This window comes from Anabrus simplex, chromosome 1 (genome assembly GCF_040414725.1).
Source record: "Anabrus simplex isolate iqAnaSimp1 chromosome 1, ASM4041472v1, whole genome shotgun sequence".
Classification (NCBI taxonomy): Eukaryota; Metazoa; Arthropoda; class Insecta; order Orthoptera; family Tettigoniidae; genus Anabrus; species Anabrus simplex.
Window position 1 is genome coordinate 1,365,590,301 of NC_090265.1, and position 20,134 is coordinate 1,365,610,434.

At 37.0% G+C, this 20,134-nt stretch overlaps 1 protein-coding gene across 1 annotated transcript in view; it reads right to left on the bottom strand.

The window, feature by feature from the left end:
• Window positions 1-1,583: 1,583 nt before the first annotated feature.
• The window catches only part of LOC136859096 (uncharacterized), a 209,582-nt gene continuing 191,031 nt past the window's right edge, over window positions 1,584-20,134 (bottom strand). Inside the window, exon 7 of the mRNA XM_067138672.2 lies at window positions 1,584-2,555. Coding sequence (XP_066994773.2) covers window positions 1,584-2,555 — 972 coding nt within the window. The remainder of the gene's footprint in view (window positions 2,556-20,134) is intronic.

The window sequence follows — 20,134 nt, forward strand, 5'->3', positions numbered from 1 at the left end:
AGAATACTGTTGGTCGCAACTGTGAGCTCACTACATTAGCTTTGCTGCAACTAGATTCAATTTCACTTCGTATACTATCATCCAAAGACCAAACAACTCCCCGGTTGTTAATGATTATGAGACACAGGCAAAATCATATTGATAGGGCTTTGAAATAAATGTGATTATTCTTTTGCATCATATTCTGTATATTTGTTTTAGAGTCTCAAACTTTCCTTATTTTCTTTCACTATTAGAAATATGAGATGCTTTTGATGTGCAGCGGGAAGTTATTAAGGTACTAAATTGTATCATGTATTTTTGAAGTACTATAACTCTATACAAACAAACACTACCGAATCATTATAGCATAATGTATGGTAATGAAAGACTGTTTTACGGACAGTGTGTAATAATTTTTCTAAGTAGGGTCTATAAGATATAATTACATCTAACTCTTCCTGAATCCCTCTCAACCCACCTTTAAATTAAGCATAATTTGAATCATAATCAATGCAATTTCGAATCATGCCATCATAAGCCACAGGACCTAGAACTTCAAAATACCCTAAAGTTTAACCACTTTAGGGTGAAACTACTAATGTCATCCAGCAAATATGCTGGCTTACTTCTCAGTAATGCATTTTTAAAAACTATGAAAGACATGTACAAATAGATATTATTGCTTACAAACACAGTACATACCTCCACCAGATGATGGATATTTAATTTCCCCATTAGTAATTCTGAAAACAAAAGGTTTCATATTATTACAATAATAATCTTCTTAAAAATATCAGCATGTAGACTATAAGGGAGAACATGAAACACTGACAGTTTCATGTTTCCAAGAGATAAATCCTTACTGCAATAATTATGGCCAATGTAAGAATGTTACAAACTCTTTGTATAATGCTGTATTTCCTTCTTTACTATTATCAAAATGATTGAATCCTTCTGTCCAATAATTGTAAATAAAATGGGAGCTCAACACAGCAAAAAAAAAAAAAAAGACATTTAGAACTGTAATATTAAAGGACATAACAGTGTAAAGAACATTAATTCAAGTAATGTAATTTAACATCTAAAAACAGCCCTGTAAAACAAAAGAGGTATGAGAGTCATGAGGCACTTTACCATAATCAGATATCTAGTTCAGCTTGAAGATTCAAAACCTATGTTAGAAAATTCTCCTTGAAGTAAAATCTTAGACAAGTGAAAAAGTCTTGACATGGAAGAATGAATCAGCATCTAATTTTACATAAAAATAAATATTAAACAGATCAATAGAACAATACAGGCAATAAGCAACAACAAATTTTGTAAGACAAACCAGGAGATGAAAATGAAAATGAAAATTCTTGGATTACATAATGCATTTTCTAGAGTTTTTGTGTCTTCACCAAGTATCCTACCTGGTAAAATGCTAATCTGTAAAAAGAAAAGCAAACAATTTGGGAGACTGTTGAGAACATGCCTCTGACGAACATTTACATTTTTATACAATCATTATAGCATGAAATATAAATGTAGATGTCATACTTTGATACCAGACAAGAGTTACAAGTAATGACATATTCCATACCTAAATAGAGCATATATACTTACTCAGAGCTCTCAGACTTAGGATTGATCAAGTGTTCTGAATAAATGGAATGACAATTGATGTTTGAAAGTGAGGGTTTAATATCAAGGTCTTCAGCTTCTGAATGCGAGCAAGAAACATTCTTTGTAACATTATGATGTTTCCTGCCATATGTCTTCCTGCACGGTTTTAAAAGCATAGTACTACTTTTGCCATACGTCCTCCTACAATCCACAAAACTGTTAGTACTTTCATTATTAACACTGGTATCTTCACAAATATATTTCGGTAAATCATTAATCCGTACATTTGCTACTTTATCTTCTTCAGTCTCGTATACACTGTACAAGCTATGCACTTCCGAATCCACAGAGTTGCTGCTGTTCTCAGGTTTTACACACACAGTATCACACCTTGTTACATGTAAGTTACTTCCATAATCATACACAGGAGCATTAAAGGACTGCTCCTCAAACACACTACCCCACTGTTCTGACAGGGAATATTCACTGCATGTATTCACAGAACCCACCAAAGGATCACCTGACAAAACTGAATGCATTTCAATTGTTCTCTCATCAGAAACGGTAAAGTTATCACAATTAACTAAATTTACTGAGTCATCCACTGACTTTTCACACACTTGGACATTGCATGGTACTATTCCTTGTGTTCTACATGTCCTTTCCTCTGATATGGACAATGTATAATGAGAAGATTGTCCACATAATTGTGTTTGAATCACAGAATTTGAAGGTAAACAAACAGTGGAAGATTGCAGTTGTTGAAACATTCCCACCTGATCACTATCACTACTGGTGCCAATATTTGACATGAATGGATCGAAGTTTCTTAACACTGGAGTATTCTCCATTTTAACATCTTGGAAATAATGGGCACTATGAGACCTGGCAATGTGAACAGCGAGTTTCTCAATTGTTTCCACACGTCCATTACAGATGGTGCATTCGATGGAAGCTGAAGAGCCACTCTGAAACAAGATTGCATGGAATAAATGGTGATTATCAACCAAAATTTAACAATTTAACATGTAATGGTAGAAAAAGGAACAAGAGTTAAATGGAAAACATGCATCACCTTCCTAGTAAAATTAAAATACATGATGTTTGCAAAAGAATATCTGGATGGTTAAGAAAGCTATTTGTGCATGTCAGTTAATGACAACATCTGGCAGAGGTATGGACAGTTCCAGAGGATGGGGTGCTTGCATAAAGGGAGGAGTCTGGAGTGATTGTAAATGTCAAACATCTTAAGGAGACATGGCTTAATCATGAGCTAGCACTGCTGATAAAGACAGCATGGAAAGTGTTGTTGTTGTTGTTGTTGTTGTTTGAGTCATCAGTCCATATACTGGTTTGATGCAGCTCTCCATGCCACCCTATCCTGTGCTAACCTTTTCATTTCTACGTAACTATTGCATCCTACATCTGCTCTAATCTGTTTGTCATATTCATACCTTGGTCTACCCCTACCGTTCTTGCCACCTACACTTCCTTCGAAAACCAACTGAACAAGTCCTGGATGTCTTAAGATGTGTCCTATCATTCTATCTCTTCTTCTCGTCAAATTTAGCCAAATCGATCTCCTCTCACCAATTCGATTCAGTATCTCTTCATTCATGATTCGATCTATCCATCTCACCTTCAGCATTCTTCTGTAACACCACATTTCAAAAGCTTCTATTCTCTTTCTTTCTGAGCTAGTTATCGTCCATGTTTCACTTCCATACAATGCCACGCTCCACACAAAAGTCTTCAAAAACATCTTTCTAATTCCGATATCAATGTTTGAAGTGAGCAAATTTCTTTTCTTAAGAAAGCTCTTCCTTGCTTGTGCTAGTCTGCATTTTATGTCCTCCTTACTTCTGCCATCGTTGGTTATTTTGCTACCCAAGTAACAATATTCATCTACTTCCTTTAAGACTTCGTTTCCTAATCTAATATTTCCTACATCACCTGCCTTCGTTCGACTGCACTCCATTACTTTTGTTTTGGACTTATTTATTTTCATCTTGTACTCCTTACCTAAGACTTCATCCATACCATTCAGCAACTTCTCGAGATCTTCTGCAGTCTCAGATAAAATAAAAATATCATCCGCAAATCTCAAGGTTTTGATTTTCTCTCCTTGGACTGTGATTCCCTATCCAAATTTCTCTTTGATTTCCTTTACTGCCTGTTCTATGTAAACAATGAAAAGAAGAGGGGACAAACTGCAGCCTTGCCTCACTCCTTTCTGGATTGCTGCTTCTTTTTCAAAGCCCTCGATTCTTATCACTGCAGACTGATTTTTATACAGGTTGTAGATAATTCTTCGTTCTCGGTATCTGATCCCTATCATCTTCAGAATCATAAATAGCCTGGTCCAATCAACATTATCGAATGCCTTTTCTAGATCTACGAATGCCATGTACGTGGGCTTGTCCTTCTTGATTCGATCCTCTAAGATCAGACGTAAAGTCAGGATTGCTTCACGTGTTCCTACATTTCTTCTGAAGCCAAATTGATCTTCCCCCAATTCAGCTTCAACTTGTTTTTCCATTCTTCTGTAAATAATACGTGTTAAAATTTTGCAGGCATGAGATACTAAACTAATAGTGCGGTAGTTTTCACACCTGTCAGCACCGGCTTTCTTGGGAATAGGTATAACAACATTCTGCCGAAAATCGGATGGGACTTCTCCTGTCTCATACATCTTGCACACTAAATGAAATAACCTTACCATGCTGGTTTCTCCTAAGGCAGTCAGTAATTCAGAGGGAATATCATCAATTCCAGGTGCCTTGTTCCTATTGAGGTCACTCACAGCTCTGTCAAACTCTGACCTCAAAATTGGGTCTCCCATTTCATCAGCATAAACAGCCCCTTCATGTTCCAGAACGAAATTATCTACATCGTTACCTTGATACAACTGTTGGATATGCTCCTGCCATCTTTCTGCTTTGTCTTCTTTCCCTAGAAGTGGCTTTCCATCTAAGCTCTTAATATTCATACACCTAGATTTCCTTTCTCCAAAGGTTTCCTTGATTTTCCTGTATGCAGCATCTACCTTTCCCAGGACCATACAGCCTTCGACATCCTTGCACTTCTCCTTCAGCCATTCTTCCTTAGCTACCTTGCACTTTCTATCCACTTCATTCTTTAATCGCCTGTATTCTTTTCTGCCCTCTTCAATTCTAGCATTCTTGTATTTTCGTCGTTCATCAATCAGGTCTAGTATCTCCTGAGTTATCCACTGATTCTTAGTTGATCTTTTCTTCCTTCCTAACATTTCTTCAGCAGCCCTACTGACTTCATTTTTCATGACTCTCCACTCTTCCTCTACTGTGTTTCCTTCGGCCTTTTCATTTAGTCCTTGTGCAACATGTTCCTTGAAACAATCCATCACACTCTTTTCTTTCAACTTGTCTAGATCCCATCTTTTTGCATTCTTTCCTTTCTTCAATTTCTTCAACTTCAGATGGCATTTCATGACCAACAAGTTGTGGTCAGAGTCCACGTCTGCTCCTGGGAAAGTTTTGCAATCCAACACCTAGTTTCTGAATCTCTGCCTAATCATAATGAAGTCTATTTGATACCTTCCAGTGTCTCCAGGTCTCGTCCACGTATACAGCCGTCGTTTGTGGTGTTTGAACCAAGTATTGGCGAGGACTAAATTATGGTCAGTGCAGAATTCAACCAGCCGACTTCCTCTTTCGTTCCTTTGTCCCAATCCAAATTCTCCTACTGTGCTACCTTCTCTTCCTTGGCCTACCACTGCGTTCCAGTCTCCCATCACAATTAGATTCTCGTCACCTTTGACATATTGTATTAAATCTTCTATCTCCTCATATATTCTTTCAATTTCTTCATCATCCGCTGAACTAGTAGGCATATAGACCTGCACTATTGTGGTGGGCATTGGTTTGGTGTCTATCTTGGAGACTATGCTGGTCGTAGTAGCTTATCCGCTGCCCTATTTTCTTATTCATTATTAAACCAACTCCTGCATTACCCCTGTTTGATTTCGTGTTGATAATTCGGTAGTCGCCTGACCAAAAATCCTGTTCTTCCTGCCAACGTACTTCACTTATACCAACTACATCTAACTTTAGCCTATCCATCTCCCTTTTCAGATTCTCTAACCTACCACAACGATTCAAACTTCTAACATTCCACGCTCCGACTCGCAGAATGTCAGTATCCATCTTCCTGATGATCGCCCCCTCTCGTGTAGTCCCCACCCGGAGATCCGAATGGGGGACTAGTTTACCTCCGGAATATTTTACCCGGGAGGAAGCCATCATCAGTACATCATTCATACAGAGAGAGCTGCATGTCCTCGGGAGGTGGTTACGGCTGTAGTTTCCCGTTGCTTTCAGCCGTGTAGCAGTATCAACACAGCTAAGCCATGTTGAGTATTATTACAAGGCCGTAACAGTCAATCATCTAGACTGCCGCCCTTGTAACTACCGAAAGGCTGCTACCCCCCTTTCGTTGAACCATTCGTTAGTCTGGTCTCTCAACAGATACCCATCCGATATGGTTGCACCTGCGGCTCGGCTATCTGCATCATTGGGACACGCAAGCCTCCCCACCGCGGCAAGGTCACATGGTTCGTAGAGGAGGGGAAAGTGTTAAGAATGGGAAAAAGTTCAATCAAACCATCTTCAACTATCACAGGCCCTATAAAATGTGCAGATCGTGAAGTACATAACTTCTGCATGGAAATGCAGTAGTAGATGTAAGGTGATGAAGACTTAACCATGTTATTACGTTCAGCAATTAATCAGCATTTCATCTCACAGGTAAAGTGAACACACATAATGTCCAGATCTGGGTGATGGAGAACTGACACACAGCAGGTGACAATTAATACATTGAAGACTGAACAAGTGAAGTTAGATCTTACACCGAGGACTGAGAATTTTAGTACGTTTTCGCATTTTTATACAAAAACACTGATAACCTTACTTACAGTCAAAAACCTATTTTGGATTCAACAACGTTTGAGATACATGTGCATACCTTGTTCTTCAAAATTGGACCAAACCATTAATTATTATAAATACATTTTAAAATTTATTTTCTACTTTCAATTTCTTTTTTAAAATTTTCACAATGCATATTAAAAACATGAAAACACACACCATGATACATTTATGAAACACAACGTACATACTAATCGTAGAGAAATGAAAAAAAGAATTAATTGTTAAAATTGGCTCTAGACGTTGGCCGCGCAAGACCATGCAGCTATGAAGATCTATACATTCATCTAGACCAACTTATAAAGAAAAATGATAACATTAATGAGGCTGTAGAATATAAGAATCCTTTATATTATCAAATTCTAGTATATTTGAAAATGCTTGAGAAAGATCACGAAAAAAGAACTGGAATTTCTCCATCTACAGATAGCCCTACAACTTATTCCTCCTCAGATGAAGCTATAGGTGGCAGCAAGGAGGTTCTTGACACACCTATATCCCCCGCTCCTCCACCTCCTCAGGTGCAAGAGCAAGGAAGAACGCATCATCAATATTACACCAGACACAAGACTGTGAAAGAATGGCAGGAGTTACTGTTCCAAAGGAAAGCAGGCTTAATAAGAATTGACAACTAGGAATTAGTTACATTTTCATCTGCATTAATAATAAGAACCACATTGTGATACTGGTTTTCTTCATTTCGACAATTACCTATAAACTGTATAATTTATAATTTGACCTTTTTTCATGAATTATTAAGAAAAGAATATTCATTTAGGACATACACTCTATGGAATATTGTACAAGTGTTTCCTTGACAACTGCTTTCAATTGTAGTAATAATTTATATATTTTCTCTTGAATTTTTGTTTGTTTTAATGTTGTCAATCTTATGTTAATTTTAAGGACACTTCCTCTTAAGCATTACTTTGTCAATATTATATATTTTTCATCTAAACAGTGTTATGTGGCTGAAGATGTTGATAAAATACGAAACATGTACAACTTTTAACCATTTAATTGCCTTAAGCAATCATTGTATCGACTAGGTGGAAAATAATAAATACTTAATTGTGAAGCAATATTGACGTCGTATTTCTTGATTAGGTTGGTGGTCTTGATATAGAACTGGATTTGTGAAGATTGAAGGTAAAAGCAGAAAAACGTTTTTTTCTTTTTAGGTCTTTCAGGGGTTAAATTAGTAGCAGTTTTTAATTTGATTTTGTTTATAATTTTATTAACCATGTTAGGTTTGCAGCCAGTTTTTTAATATATTGTAGTTCTTTTCTTCGGCTGTCGTTGGAAAGAGGAATTTTGAACGCTCTATGGATTAAGCTGTAGAAAGTTGCTAATTTGTGAGAATGTGGGTGCAAAGATTCTCTTCTTATAGTCTGAGGGGCAAAAGTGGGTTTTCTATAGATTTGAAATTTGTTTTTATTACTGGCTCTATTTATGGTTACATCTAGGAAATTTATAGAGTTGTTGGTTTCATCTTCCTTTGTGAAGGTAAATGTTATTACTGAGTCCATTAAGGAACTTTAAAATGTTGTCGCTGTTGTTTTGTTGTTTATCAATTATGGCAAACGTGTCATCTACGAATCTTATCCGTAGGTGAAGGCCGTTGATTTTGTGTACTATCTTATTAGCCTCTAGATTGTCCATAAAAATGTTAGCTAAAATGCTTGAAACGGGATCTCCCATTGCCCGTTCTTTTTGATGGTAGATTTTGTTGCTGAAGGTGAAATAGTTATTGTTCAAAACAAAGCTCAATCATTTAATGAAGTCATTTATTTCAAATTTGCTTAAATTACTGTATTTAAAAAGGTTTCTTTCAATAATATTTATATTATCTTTTATAGGAATGCTTGAGTACATATTGGTGATGTCATACGAGACCATTATATGGTTAGGTTGTAGTTTAACCCTTTGGCACTCAGCCTATATGCAGGTGTTTGCTCGAAGACACTCAGACTAATTTTTGTGATTTTCCAAAGCAAATTACAAAAATTCAACACGGAAAGAGTTTAACACACATTAAAATAAAATTTATCACACTAATACAGGAAACTATGAGCATTTCAGAAATGAATATACCTTGGATGTATTGTTATTGGTTAAGCCCAAAAAGTTATTAAATTTCGAAAATAAATTTAAAAAAATAAATTATTGTTTTCAATGACAGAAAAATTAGACATGGTTGCGTCTTCCTTCTTTACTCTTAGACGTGAATGAAAGAACATTTAATTCTGAATAATTTGATATCAATATGATGTGTGTGCTGCAATTCACTCATGAAGCATTGCACGAAGTTATTCAGTGTACATGTAACGGTCATCGATATCAGGGCCTCGCGGTCCGATGCACGGTGAGCAGTTACGACCGTGTCACTTCCCACATAACGGGAATCACTTTCGGCAAAAGAAGGTCATTATTACTGTCTAAATCATCTGAAAATTCAAGGATATCGGCTTCATTAGGCCTTGAATATGGCCTAGCCATTACGATAAAAAGATGACGCAAGCACGTTCAACAACGGAGTTATGAAAAGGAGTAAAATTGTATTTTACGAAGTACATCGAACACACAATATACCAAAGAAACGAAATAAACTATAAACAAAACTCATAGCAAGATCAACTTGTTGTATTCATACGCCAATCAAAACAGATCCACGCAATAACAACTTCAAATAACCACAACATAAACATTCACGGTCAACAGATTTCATTTGTCGAAAATAAAAATATTTTGTAGGGCTGGTGGATATATCTGTTGAGTTAAACGCAAATTCAACGCTTTAATGTACCGTCACCATCAACTGTTATGATTTAACAGCTACGCAAATGACCAAAATCCGTAAATAAGACAGAGCCGATGTATCGGCGCCGTGAGCGTTTTCGCCATAACCTCTCGCGCCGATAGATCGGCGCGCTGAGTGCGAAAGGGTTAAATTGTGTTAATTTTTCGCAGAAATCAATGTAATTTCTTACATATGCTTCATTGTTGAATTTAAAGGGTTTGTTAAGAAAATAATGTAAAAATCTTGAAACTTTATATGTGGGACTGTTTCTGCTATTTATAATGGAGCACACAGGAACTTCCTTTCTATGAAATTTGGGTTATTGAGGTTGGTAGTTCAGGATTCATGACAGTAAGTCTTTGATGATCTTGCTCTTGCAAAAAGAAGGATAAACTTTTCAATGAAATCTTTAAGTCTCATTGAATTTTTGGTGTGAGGTCTTTATTTACTACAGTGTAGGTATTATCGGAAAAGAAAAGTTCTGTTTTATTGATGTAGTCGACCTTGTTTAATAAAACAGTGGTGGATCCTTTATCAGCTTTCGTAATGATTATATCATTGTTCCTAATTTTGTTTTATTAATTTGAATATTTGTTTATTGGGACCTGGTTGTGGATTATTTTTCAATTCATTGACTAAGGAGGGAAGTTTCTTTTTAATTTCAAATCTACCGTAGTTACATTCGCCGGTAGGGAGTTTATTAATGTTAGATTCAATTTTGGCAGCTGTGGTGATTAGGTCATCCGCTTTGTTGAGATTCGGCCAATTGAATTTCATGCCCTTGTTAAGAGGATCCGGTTCTTTGTCTGAGAAATAAGTGTTTGATAAGTTTATAGTTGTAGGGGTATTGCCGCGTTGCGGGGTATGCATGTTTGTAGTTTTTGGGAGGTTTGGTTGATTTCTGTTTAGTGTCTTTTAAAGTAGCTAGTTTTTTGTCTTGTGTTTCTTGCTTTATGTTTATATCATCTGACACTTCGTTGTTCATGAATCTTAGACAAGGATCCCATTCTAATGGGGGCATACTTTGGGCGACTTCTAAATGAGTTTTGTATAGTTGTAGGTTCAAGAGCGATTTCTTTTTATAATGAGACTTGATCTCACTCTTTAACCAGATTTCTTTAATCTTCTGTTGAGTATTGTTGATTTTTGAAAGGAGATTGTTTTATCTTTGTGTTTCAGAAATTTTGGAACTAATCCACTTTTCAAGCATTCTTATAGAAGTCGATGTCTTGAGATTTTGCTAACTTTGACTTTGAGATTCAGGTATCTATTGGACTTGGTGTTAGCCTGGTTGGCTACTATATTACAAGTGACTATTTTCATTTTGACCTATTGAATTCAATATATTATATGTTTAACAATTAATTTATTCAAAAACACCTATTTAATACTATTAAAGTCTTTAAAACTATAATACAATCGTTATATTAAAGTTTAAGCATATGGTACATGTTTCGCATGTCATTGCAGGCATCATCAGCCATAAATTCTAAACTCCAAGTCAGAGTTCTGAGTGGATGCTACACTATAACTATTCTCATGAATTAATTTTTTCTATATATAACAATTTTCACTGATGTACAAGAACATCACGGTTATATTTGGAGTGAACCGGCCGATCATGTCTTACAGTTCTAATGGGATTCCAATAGACTTCAATTGCCGTCCCATTATTGGCACTATGAGTGTTGATAGGTATTTTTGTATTATCTCCATTGAAGGGCACGTGTATGTGAATTACTTTCAAAAAATCGAAAATTTTATTTTCGTGTATTATTATTCTTTGGAGTTCTCTCTTTCGGAATATATATAGTTTGCATATGTTAGCAAACGTATTTTGTCCTAAATGTTGCTTTAAAAAATGTGTGCACTAACTAGCCACGCCCCTATAAATGTCAAACATTTGAAAGCGTCATAACTTTTGCACCAGTAAAGATATCGGGAAGCGGTAAGTTGTATTTTATACATTGGCTGCCCTGCCTAAGAACTGATTACTCTTAGACCTGCCAGCTGCAACGTGCTAGGTTGTAAACAGAAGCTAGTAGCGTACATGAAATTCTCTATTTGTAAACATCTCGTCGTTATTCAGATCCATTTAGCATGTGTGTGAATGTATGTTGGTCTGTAATAATGCCGGGTAAGAAGGCATTTGGTACTGGTAGACGTAAGTTTTACAGTAATCGATTCGCAAAGAAACAAAACAAAACAATGAACCAGGTAGGGTTTCTTCACCTCACGTGGTACCACATGAGGTTAGGACACCTATAAGTGCATCAGAGAAAAAGCTTCGCTACCTAGAAGAGACTTGTGAAAGTGTTGATATAGGCCTAAATCATATTGTATCTGGTTGTGTAGTAGTTGAGTTGAGTGCTCTTTCTAAACTCCTAAATAAGAGCGCAGTCTGTAAATCAAGTGGTGGGTGTTTACAAGTTACAGAAAATATCCAGGGAAGAAAAAGTTTAGCTTCAAAGCTTACCATTGTATGCAGTGTGTGTAATACCCAGGAAGAAGGTTATACATCTGGATTTACGGAGAAATGTATGTATAATACAAATGTAAGACTAGCTTATTCCATGCGTTGCATTGGAAAGGGATTCAGGGCTGCACAAACTTTCTGTGCTGTCATGAATTTGCCTCCTCCTCCTAGATTTGACAGATACAACAACGTACTTCTTGATAGCCTAATAATTGTAGGGAATACAAGTATGATAAACGCTGTGCAAGAAGCAATTGAACTGAATGATGGGGATAGAAACATTGTTGCAGCCTTTGATGGGAGTTGGAAAAAAAGGGGCCATACATCCCTAAATGGGGTTGTCACTGCAACATCTCTCGATAATGGAAAAATCATTGATGTGGAGTGTCTGACAAAATATTGCCAAAGTTGCCAGTCAGATAATGAAAACCATGAATGTGCCATTAATTTTGAAGGTTACAGTGGGGGAATGGAGTCACAGGGTGTCCTGAGTATTTTTAGAAGGTCGGTGGAAAATTATGGTGTTCAGTACACAAAATACCTTGGGGATGGTGATTCCAGGGGTTTCCAGAATGTTGTAAACGCTAAGCCATATGGAGAAAATGTGTCAATAGTCAAGCTGGAATGCGTAGGGCATGTTCAGAAGAGATTAGGTAGTCGTTTACGAAAGCTTCGAAAAGATCTAAAGGGTGTAAAACTATCAGATGGAAAATTGATTACTGGACGACGCCATCTCACTGATACAGAAGTAGACTTATTACAACTGTACTATGGCTTAGCTATAAGGAGAAACCAGGGTAATTTGGAAGCTATGAGAAAATCTGTATGGGCTAGTTTACTTCACAAAGCATCAACTGATGACCACCCACAACATGTGTTATGTCCTCCAGGTCCAGACTCGTGGTGTGGGTACCAGAAAGCAAAGGCTGAGGGTAAAGATTATTCTCATAAACATTCATTACCCTATGCTGTTATTGAAGCCATAAAACCTATTTATAGAGATCTTAGTGACAAAAAACTCTTGGAAAAATGTCTACATGGACGAACACAGAACCCTAATGAGAGTTTCCATCACTGCATTTGGGAACGGGTGCCAAAAAGTGTATTTGTAGGTCTTCCTACTCTAAAAATGGGTGTACTGGATGCAGTTATCTGCTTCAATGCAGGTGCTGCATCTAGATGTAAGGTACTGGAGTGTTAGAAATGTCTCCAGGGGAAAATATGGCCTCAGCATTAGCTGCAATTGATCGTCGCAGGGTAATTGATGCTGAGAGGGCTGTATTTGAAAGTTCTAAAGAAGCCAGAAACAAAAGAGGAGGAATAAGAAAAGACAGCAGGATGACGAGAGTGTCCTCATTCAAGGGGAATATGGAGCTGGAATGCATTGAAACTGTACAGGTTGGTCACAAACTTAAATTTTTACTTTGAATGACTCTCCTGAAAAGTTGTATTTTTTAGGATATTTATTTTACTATCTCAGTAACCGTTAATGATAGACCACTGAAATTTGGCACACGGTTTTAGTGTGCAATTATCTGAAAAGTAGACTACAATCATGAACATAGCTCTTTATTTATGAAAAATAGGCCATAAAATATCCAAAAAAATGTATGAAAATTTTTATAACAATTTTTAAACTTTTCCCACAAAAGAACCATTTTACCAAATATCATGATTGTAGTTTACTTTGTAGCTACATGCTGTGGGTAGCACCTGTAAAAACATCATTCATATCACACGAGTAGTTTCCGAGTTTACCCTTCCGACAGCTTGGAGTGATTTTGCAGTCTTAAAAAACATCGCAAGAAATAAACTCTCATAAAAAATTAACCATGAACTTTAACCAATACCTAATAATATAACAATAATCTACAATGTTCACTGATTGCACATAATAATTTTTGTCTATCTAGAATAAGTGTATCTGGCCAAATTATGTTAGCAAATATAGTGATTTTCCATTATTTTACTATGGTCTTCACAGACACGTGCCCTGAATGTGGAGTACGTACTGCCCCTATGCTGACAATGGTAATTTCTCCATTTTTAGGTACGCTCAGATAAAAGGTCCTTTGTCCTATAGATTTGAAACTTTATAGTGTTATTATATGCACTTTGTTCTTTACAATGCTGTCTTTAGTTTTAGGATTAATGTATGGTTATTTTTTGAGAATTTTTTTCCAAATTTAAAAATGTTAATGAAAAATTTGAGTAACAATAATTTTTTCTGGTTTCATATATCAACATATCTAAAACTGGTAGCTTTATAGAGAGACGGTATGGAAGTATCACCGATAATTATTTAAGATTTCTACCTTTTATAGTTTGTTGACTGAGCGTACCTATATAAAGAAAAAACCAAAAGCAGAGAAAATTAATTTTAAAATTTAGCTTACATGAATCTTACTCGAGATGTAGTCTAGAATCCGCCTGCTGCATATTCCTCATTCTACTTGTCCTCCAGACTCCTTTTAATTTCTCTCCTTGACTTCCTTATCTTGGCTTCCACTATAAATAGCTTTTTATCCTTCATTCTTAACTGACGAACATCAAAACCTTGATACGCACTGAGCGAATCTCACCCTGCTTTGATCCCCAGCTGTTCTAGTACCTTAATTCTGACTGCATTCCCCATATTAAATGATAAAGCAGCATCATGTACTCCTAATTTTAAGGTTATATATCCAAACAAAAATTTTTTTAGGTACACGGCTCCAAATAACACTGTTAAAAGACTCGTTTAAGTTTTCCCATGGAAACATTTCTTCAATAAATTGGGATGGGCAAGATCTATATAAATGGGCTTAATCAGAAGCATCACTTCTTCAGGAAGTCCATGGTGCTTGTAGGTTTCCTTGTCTTTATTATACGTGCACCAAGAACCATGCCAAGCAACTCAGTAACCCAAAATAAGCTAACATCAAAACCTTGAAGAAAATCTAATATTGCTATAACTTGAAGTTGGATTAAAGAGATTATCTGTAAAAAAATATGAAGTTGGATTAAACGTATTCAGATCCTAATATTATCTATACATCATACAATATAATTATGTCTTTGAAAACGTCACGTTACTTTGTTCTCTTTTTCTGTCTAGTCTTGGGCAAGTTTTGGTAATGATGCTGTTTGTGCTATTTCGGATATTTCTGTTGTTGTGGGCAAAATTTCTTCACAAGATTTCGACTGATGAGAAGCCCCAACATAGTCTATGTGGTTCACTAATGTACTTGCATTTCATAGAAAGTTATCAAAGTTATCAGCCTGCAGTCAGAGGAAGACGTGGCGTTTGTAAATGGGAGGGGCCATGGAATATACAAATTATGGGCACTTTTAACGCAATTTCGCTGAAATAAAAAACGGTGCTCTATTGTACACATACCACAGAATACTAAAATACATTAAAATGAAATTAGCAAATTTTTGCAAAAATTGAGGTACGTACTACCCTTTGCTGCCTTAGGTTTTTAGCTGGGCCTGCCATTTTGATTTAGGAGGCATTCTCCCTTTTCTTTTGGCCTTATAAACAGTGTAATTAGTAGATTAATTTTATTTCCCCTCAGGGTTTGCCAACAGTAACTTTGTATCACTTGATGCACGCTAGTTTTTCCTCTGTCCCACATCACAAGTGTTTTTCATGTGGGAGCAAGTTGAACTGGCCTCTGTGTCAAGATTAAGTATTTCTGATTTCCCCCTTGTTTCCATTATGTGGTGCGATTGTCTGAAAATGCATCAACTTTCACTTAATACTGTATTTCTATCATGTGGTTCCTATTGGCCTTCAACGCTGTATTCTGGAAGTTGCGTTATGTTAAGGTACTTCTGGTTAGCCTCTTTGACTTGAAGGAAAAGCCCTTGGCAAATTACATCTAATTTGTTGTTTTGAGATATCGTGATGATTTCTGAAATGATGCATTTTGTTCTGAATTTTCTTTGTAATGTTTATTTTGAAAAGAAAAAAAAAAATTAACAGATCAAGGGATCACCGTTGATTTTTCTCAAAATCCACAACCTATGTATCCCCATGGCCCTGGTGAGGTTCCCACATCTGCTCCATATCCTACAGTCGTAACGTTGCCCAACCTGATGTTCAATTGTTTATACTTGATGCAGTTTATCTGATGTTTTGCTTTGTGCTAAAGGAGTCTAAGTGCCGTGTAATTTAAGTTTTCCTTTTCTTTACTATGTGCCATGTAACCACTGGAAACAGGCTACAGATACCATGCATTTTCTTTTTCAGATAGTTTATAAATTTATTAATCAAAACTAGTTTCAGCAGACTGAAGAATGTAACAGTTATTAAATATATATAAGAAGAAGAAAATATACAGCAAAAGGCACCTCCCCAGCAAACCATATGACCTTGCCGCAGTGGGGAGGCTTGCGTGTCCTAATGAAACAGAGAGCCGAGCCGCAAGTGCAATCGTATCGGATGGGTATATGCCGAGACACCAGACTAACGAATGGTTGATCGAAAGGGAGGTAACAGACTTTCGGAAGTTACAAGGCTGGCAGTCTAGATGATTGACTGATATGGCCTTGGAATAATACTCAACATGGCTTAGCTTTGTTGATACTGCTGCATGGCTGAAAGCAACGGGAAACTACAGCCATAACTAACTCACGAGGACATGCCGCTCTCTCTGTAGAATGATGTATTGATGATGGCTTCCTTCCAGGTAAAATAGTCCCCCCTTCGGATCTGAGGGTGGAGACTATACGAGAGGGGGTCATCATCAGGAAGATGGATACTATTATTTTGCGAGTCGGAGCGTGGAATGTTAGAAGCCTGAATTGTTGTGGTAGGTTAGAGAATCTGAAAAGGGAGATGGATAGACTAAAGTTAGATGTAGCTGGTATAAGTGAAGTACGTTGGCAGGAAGAACAGGATTTTTGGTCAGGCGACTACAGAATATATCAACACAAAATCAAACAGGGGAATGCAGAAGTTGGTTTAATAATGAATAAGAAAATATGGCAGCAGGTAAGCTACTACGACCAGCATAGTGAAAGGATTATTGTTGTCAAGATAGACACCAACCAATGCCCACTACAATAGTGCAGGACTATATGCCTACTAGTTCAGCGGATGATGAGGAAATCGAAAGAATATATGAAGAGATAGAAGATTTAATACAGTATGTAAAAGGTGGCAAGAATCTAATTGCGATAGGAGACTGGAATGCTGTGATTGGCCAAGGAAGAGAAGGTAATGCAGTAGGAGAATTCGGATTGGGACAAAGGAACGAAAGAGGAAGTCGGCTGGTTGAATTCTGCACCAATCACAATTTTGTCCTTGCTAATACTTGGTTCAAACACCACAAATGATGGCTGTACACATGGAAGAGACCTAGAGACACTGGAAGGTATCAAATAGACTTCATTATGATCAGGCAGAGATTCAGAAACCAGGTGTTGGATTGCAAAACTTTCCCAGGAGCAGACGTGGACCCTGATCACAACTTGTTGGTCATGAAATGCCATCTGAAGTTGAAGAAATTAAAGAAGGGAAGGAATCCAGTGAGATGGGATCTAGACAAGTTGAAAGAAAACAGTGTGAAGGATTGTTTCAAGGAACATGTTGCACAAGGACTAAATGGAAAGGCTGAAGGAAACACAGTAGAAGAAGAATGGACAGTCATGAAGAAAGAGGTCAGTAAGGCTGTTGAAGAGATGTTAGGAAGAAAGAAAAGATCAACTAAGAATCAATGGATAACTCAAGAGATACTAGACATGATCGATGAATGACGAAAGTACAAGAATGCAAAAACTGAAGAGGGCAGTAAAGAATAAAGGTAATTAAAGAATGAAGTGGATAGGAAGTGCAGGGCAGCTACGAAAGAATGGCTGAAGGAGAAGTGCAAGGATGTTGAAAGTTGTATGGTCCTAGGAAAGGTAGATGCTGCATACAGGAAAATCAAGGAAACCTTTGGAGAAAGGAAAACTAGGTGTATGGATATTAAGAGCTTGGATGGAAAACCACTTCTAGGGAAAGAAGATAAGGCAGAAAGATGGCAGAAACATATCCACCAGTTGTATCAAGGTAAGGATGTAGACAATATGGTTCTGGAACAAGAAGAGGCTGTTGATGCTGATGAAATGGGTGGCCCAATTTCGAGGTAAGAATTCGACAGAGCTTTGAGAGACCTAAACAGGAGCAAAGCACCTGGAATTGATGGCATTCCCTCTGAATTACCGACTGCTTTACGAGATGGCATGGTTATTCAATTTAGTGTGTAAGATGAGACCGGAGACGTGCCGTCCAATTTTCAACAGAATGTTGTTATACCTATTCCCAAGAAAGCGGTGTTGACAAGTGTGAAAACTACCGCACCATTAGTTTAGTATCTCAAGGAGAACAAGATGAAAATAAATAAATCCAAAACAAAAGTAACTAGGTAGAGTCAAACAAAGTCAGGTGATGCAGGAAATATTAGGTTAGGAAATGAAGTCTTAAAGGAAGTTGATGAATATTATTACTTGGGTAGTAAAATAACTAACAATGGCAGAAGTAAGGAGGACATAAAATGCAGGCTAGCACAAGCAAGGAAGGCCTTTCTTAAGAAATGTGCTGGCTTCGAATATTGATATAAGAATTAGAAAAGTGTTTTTGAAGACTTTCGTTTGGAGCATGGCATTGTATGGAAGTGAAACATGAACGATAACTCACTCAGAAAGAAAGAGAATAGAAGCTCTTGAAATGTGGTGTTACAGAAGAATGCTGAAGGTGAGATGGATAGATCGAATCACGAATGTAGAGATACTGAATCGAATTGGTGAGAGAAGATCGATTTGGCTAAATTTGACGAGAAGAAGAGATAGAATGATAAGATACATCTCAAGACACCCAGGACTTGTTCAGTTGGTTTCTGAATGAAGTGTAGGTGGTAAGAACGGTAGGGGTAGACCAAGGTATGAATATGACAAGCAGATTAGAGTAGATATAGGATGCAGCAGTTATATAGAAATGAAAAGGTTAGCACAGGCTAGAGTGGCATGGAGTGCTGCATCACACCAGTCTATGGACTGATGACTCAAACAACAACATGAAAATGCAACCTATCACCTTATCATTATACTCCGTCACCTCAAATAGATAGGCTCCCCCCTCATCAATCTTAATTCCTCTACATACATTCTTATCAGCACCCAATGAGCTTTTTGATTCTCAGCTTTGTCAGAAGGATGGGCTTCAACATTTTACATACCAAGACTGAAGATTAGTCAAGACTGTCCATTACACATACAAGCCTGGAAAATATTTTCTTCTATATTCACAAGATGCCAGACATGAAACCCTAAGCTATTCTATTGCAAACATATCTTCCTTCTAAATATCTGTTAAATAGTAACAGGGGCATTTTAAGCATCACTTTACAGCATGGTCAAAATAATAAGACATTGAACTTTGTTAAGAAAATGAGAACATGAAATTTTCAACCATTATATTCAAGACACAACCCGTCCGACCCATTGGCTGAATGGTCAGAGTTGAGGCCTTCGGTTCAGAGGGTCCCGGGTTCAATTCCCGGGTGGGTCAGGGATTTTAATCACCTTCGACTAATTCTTCTGGCCCGGGGACTGGGTGTTTGTGTTTCTCCCAACACTTTCCTCTTCATATTCAAACAACACACTACACCACCAACAACCACAGAAACACGCAATAGTGATTACATCCCTCCATATCAAGGTAACTAGAATATAAAGTAGGCTACTCCGGCGGTTGAAGCTTCCATTGACTGGAGCGCTCTGACGTCACGCGGTATGAACAATAGCGAGTAAGGTACATAGTCGCAGTACAGCAAGCCTGTGAGTTCTCGTGCCTGTGAAACATCATCTCAATCTTTCATCAAATAACAGTCTGGTTTAGTCCGATTCGATAAGTAACGGCACTTCCAATAGATTAAAAAGTGTGAAAATGCGTTAAATTTCATCACATGCTGAGCAGGTAGAACATCAACTATCACATACATGACATATATACACGCCATGCAACTCAAAATAATTAATTTATTTCCTGATGAAAAAAATATTTAGATCGAATGGCATAGGAAAATATGCATCATATCGACATCTTTATGGAATTATATTAAATTATTAAAACGTACGTGTCAGGAGACTTAATTACTTGATGAACCAGCCCAAAGCTTAGCCTTCTTATTGGCATATTTTCTCAGTGCTAGCTCCTTACTCTTTGCATTAAAATGCCATATCCTAATAAATGTCCTGGTCCTTACGTAGACACAAATTATTTTGTCATGGAATACTGGAAATTTTCACTTAATAATAGAAATAAGAGTTTTCACA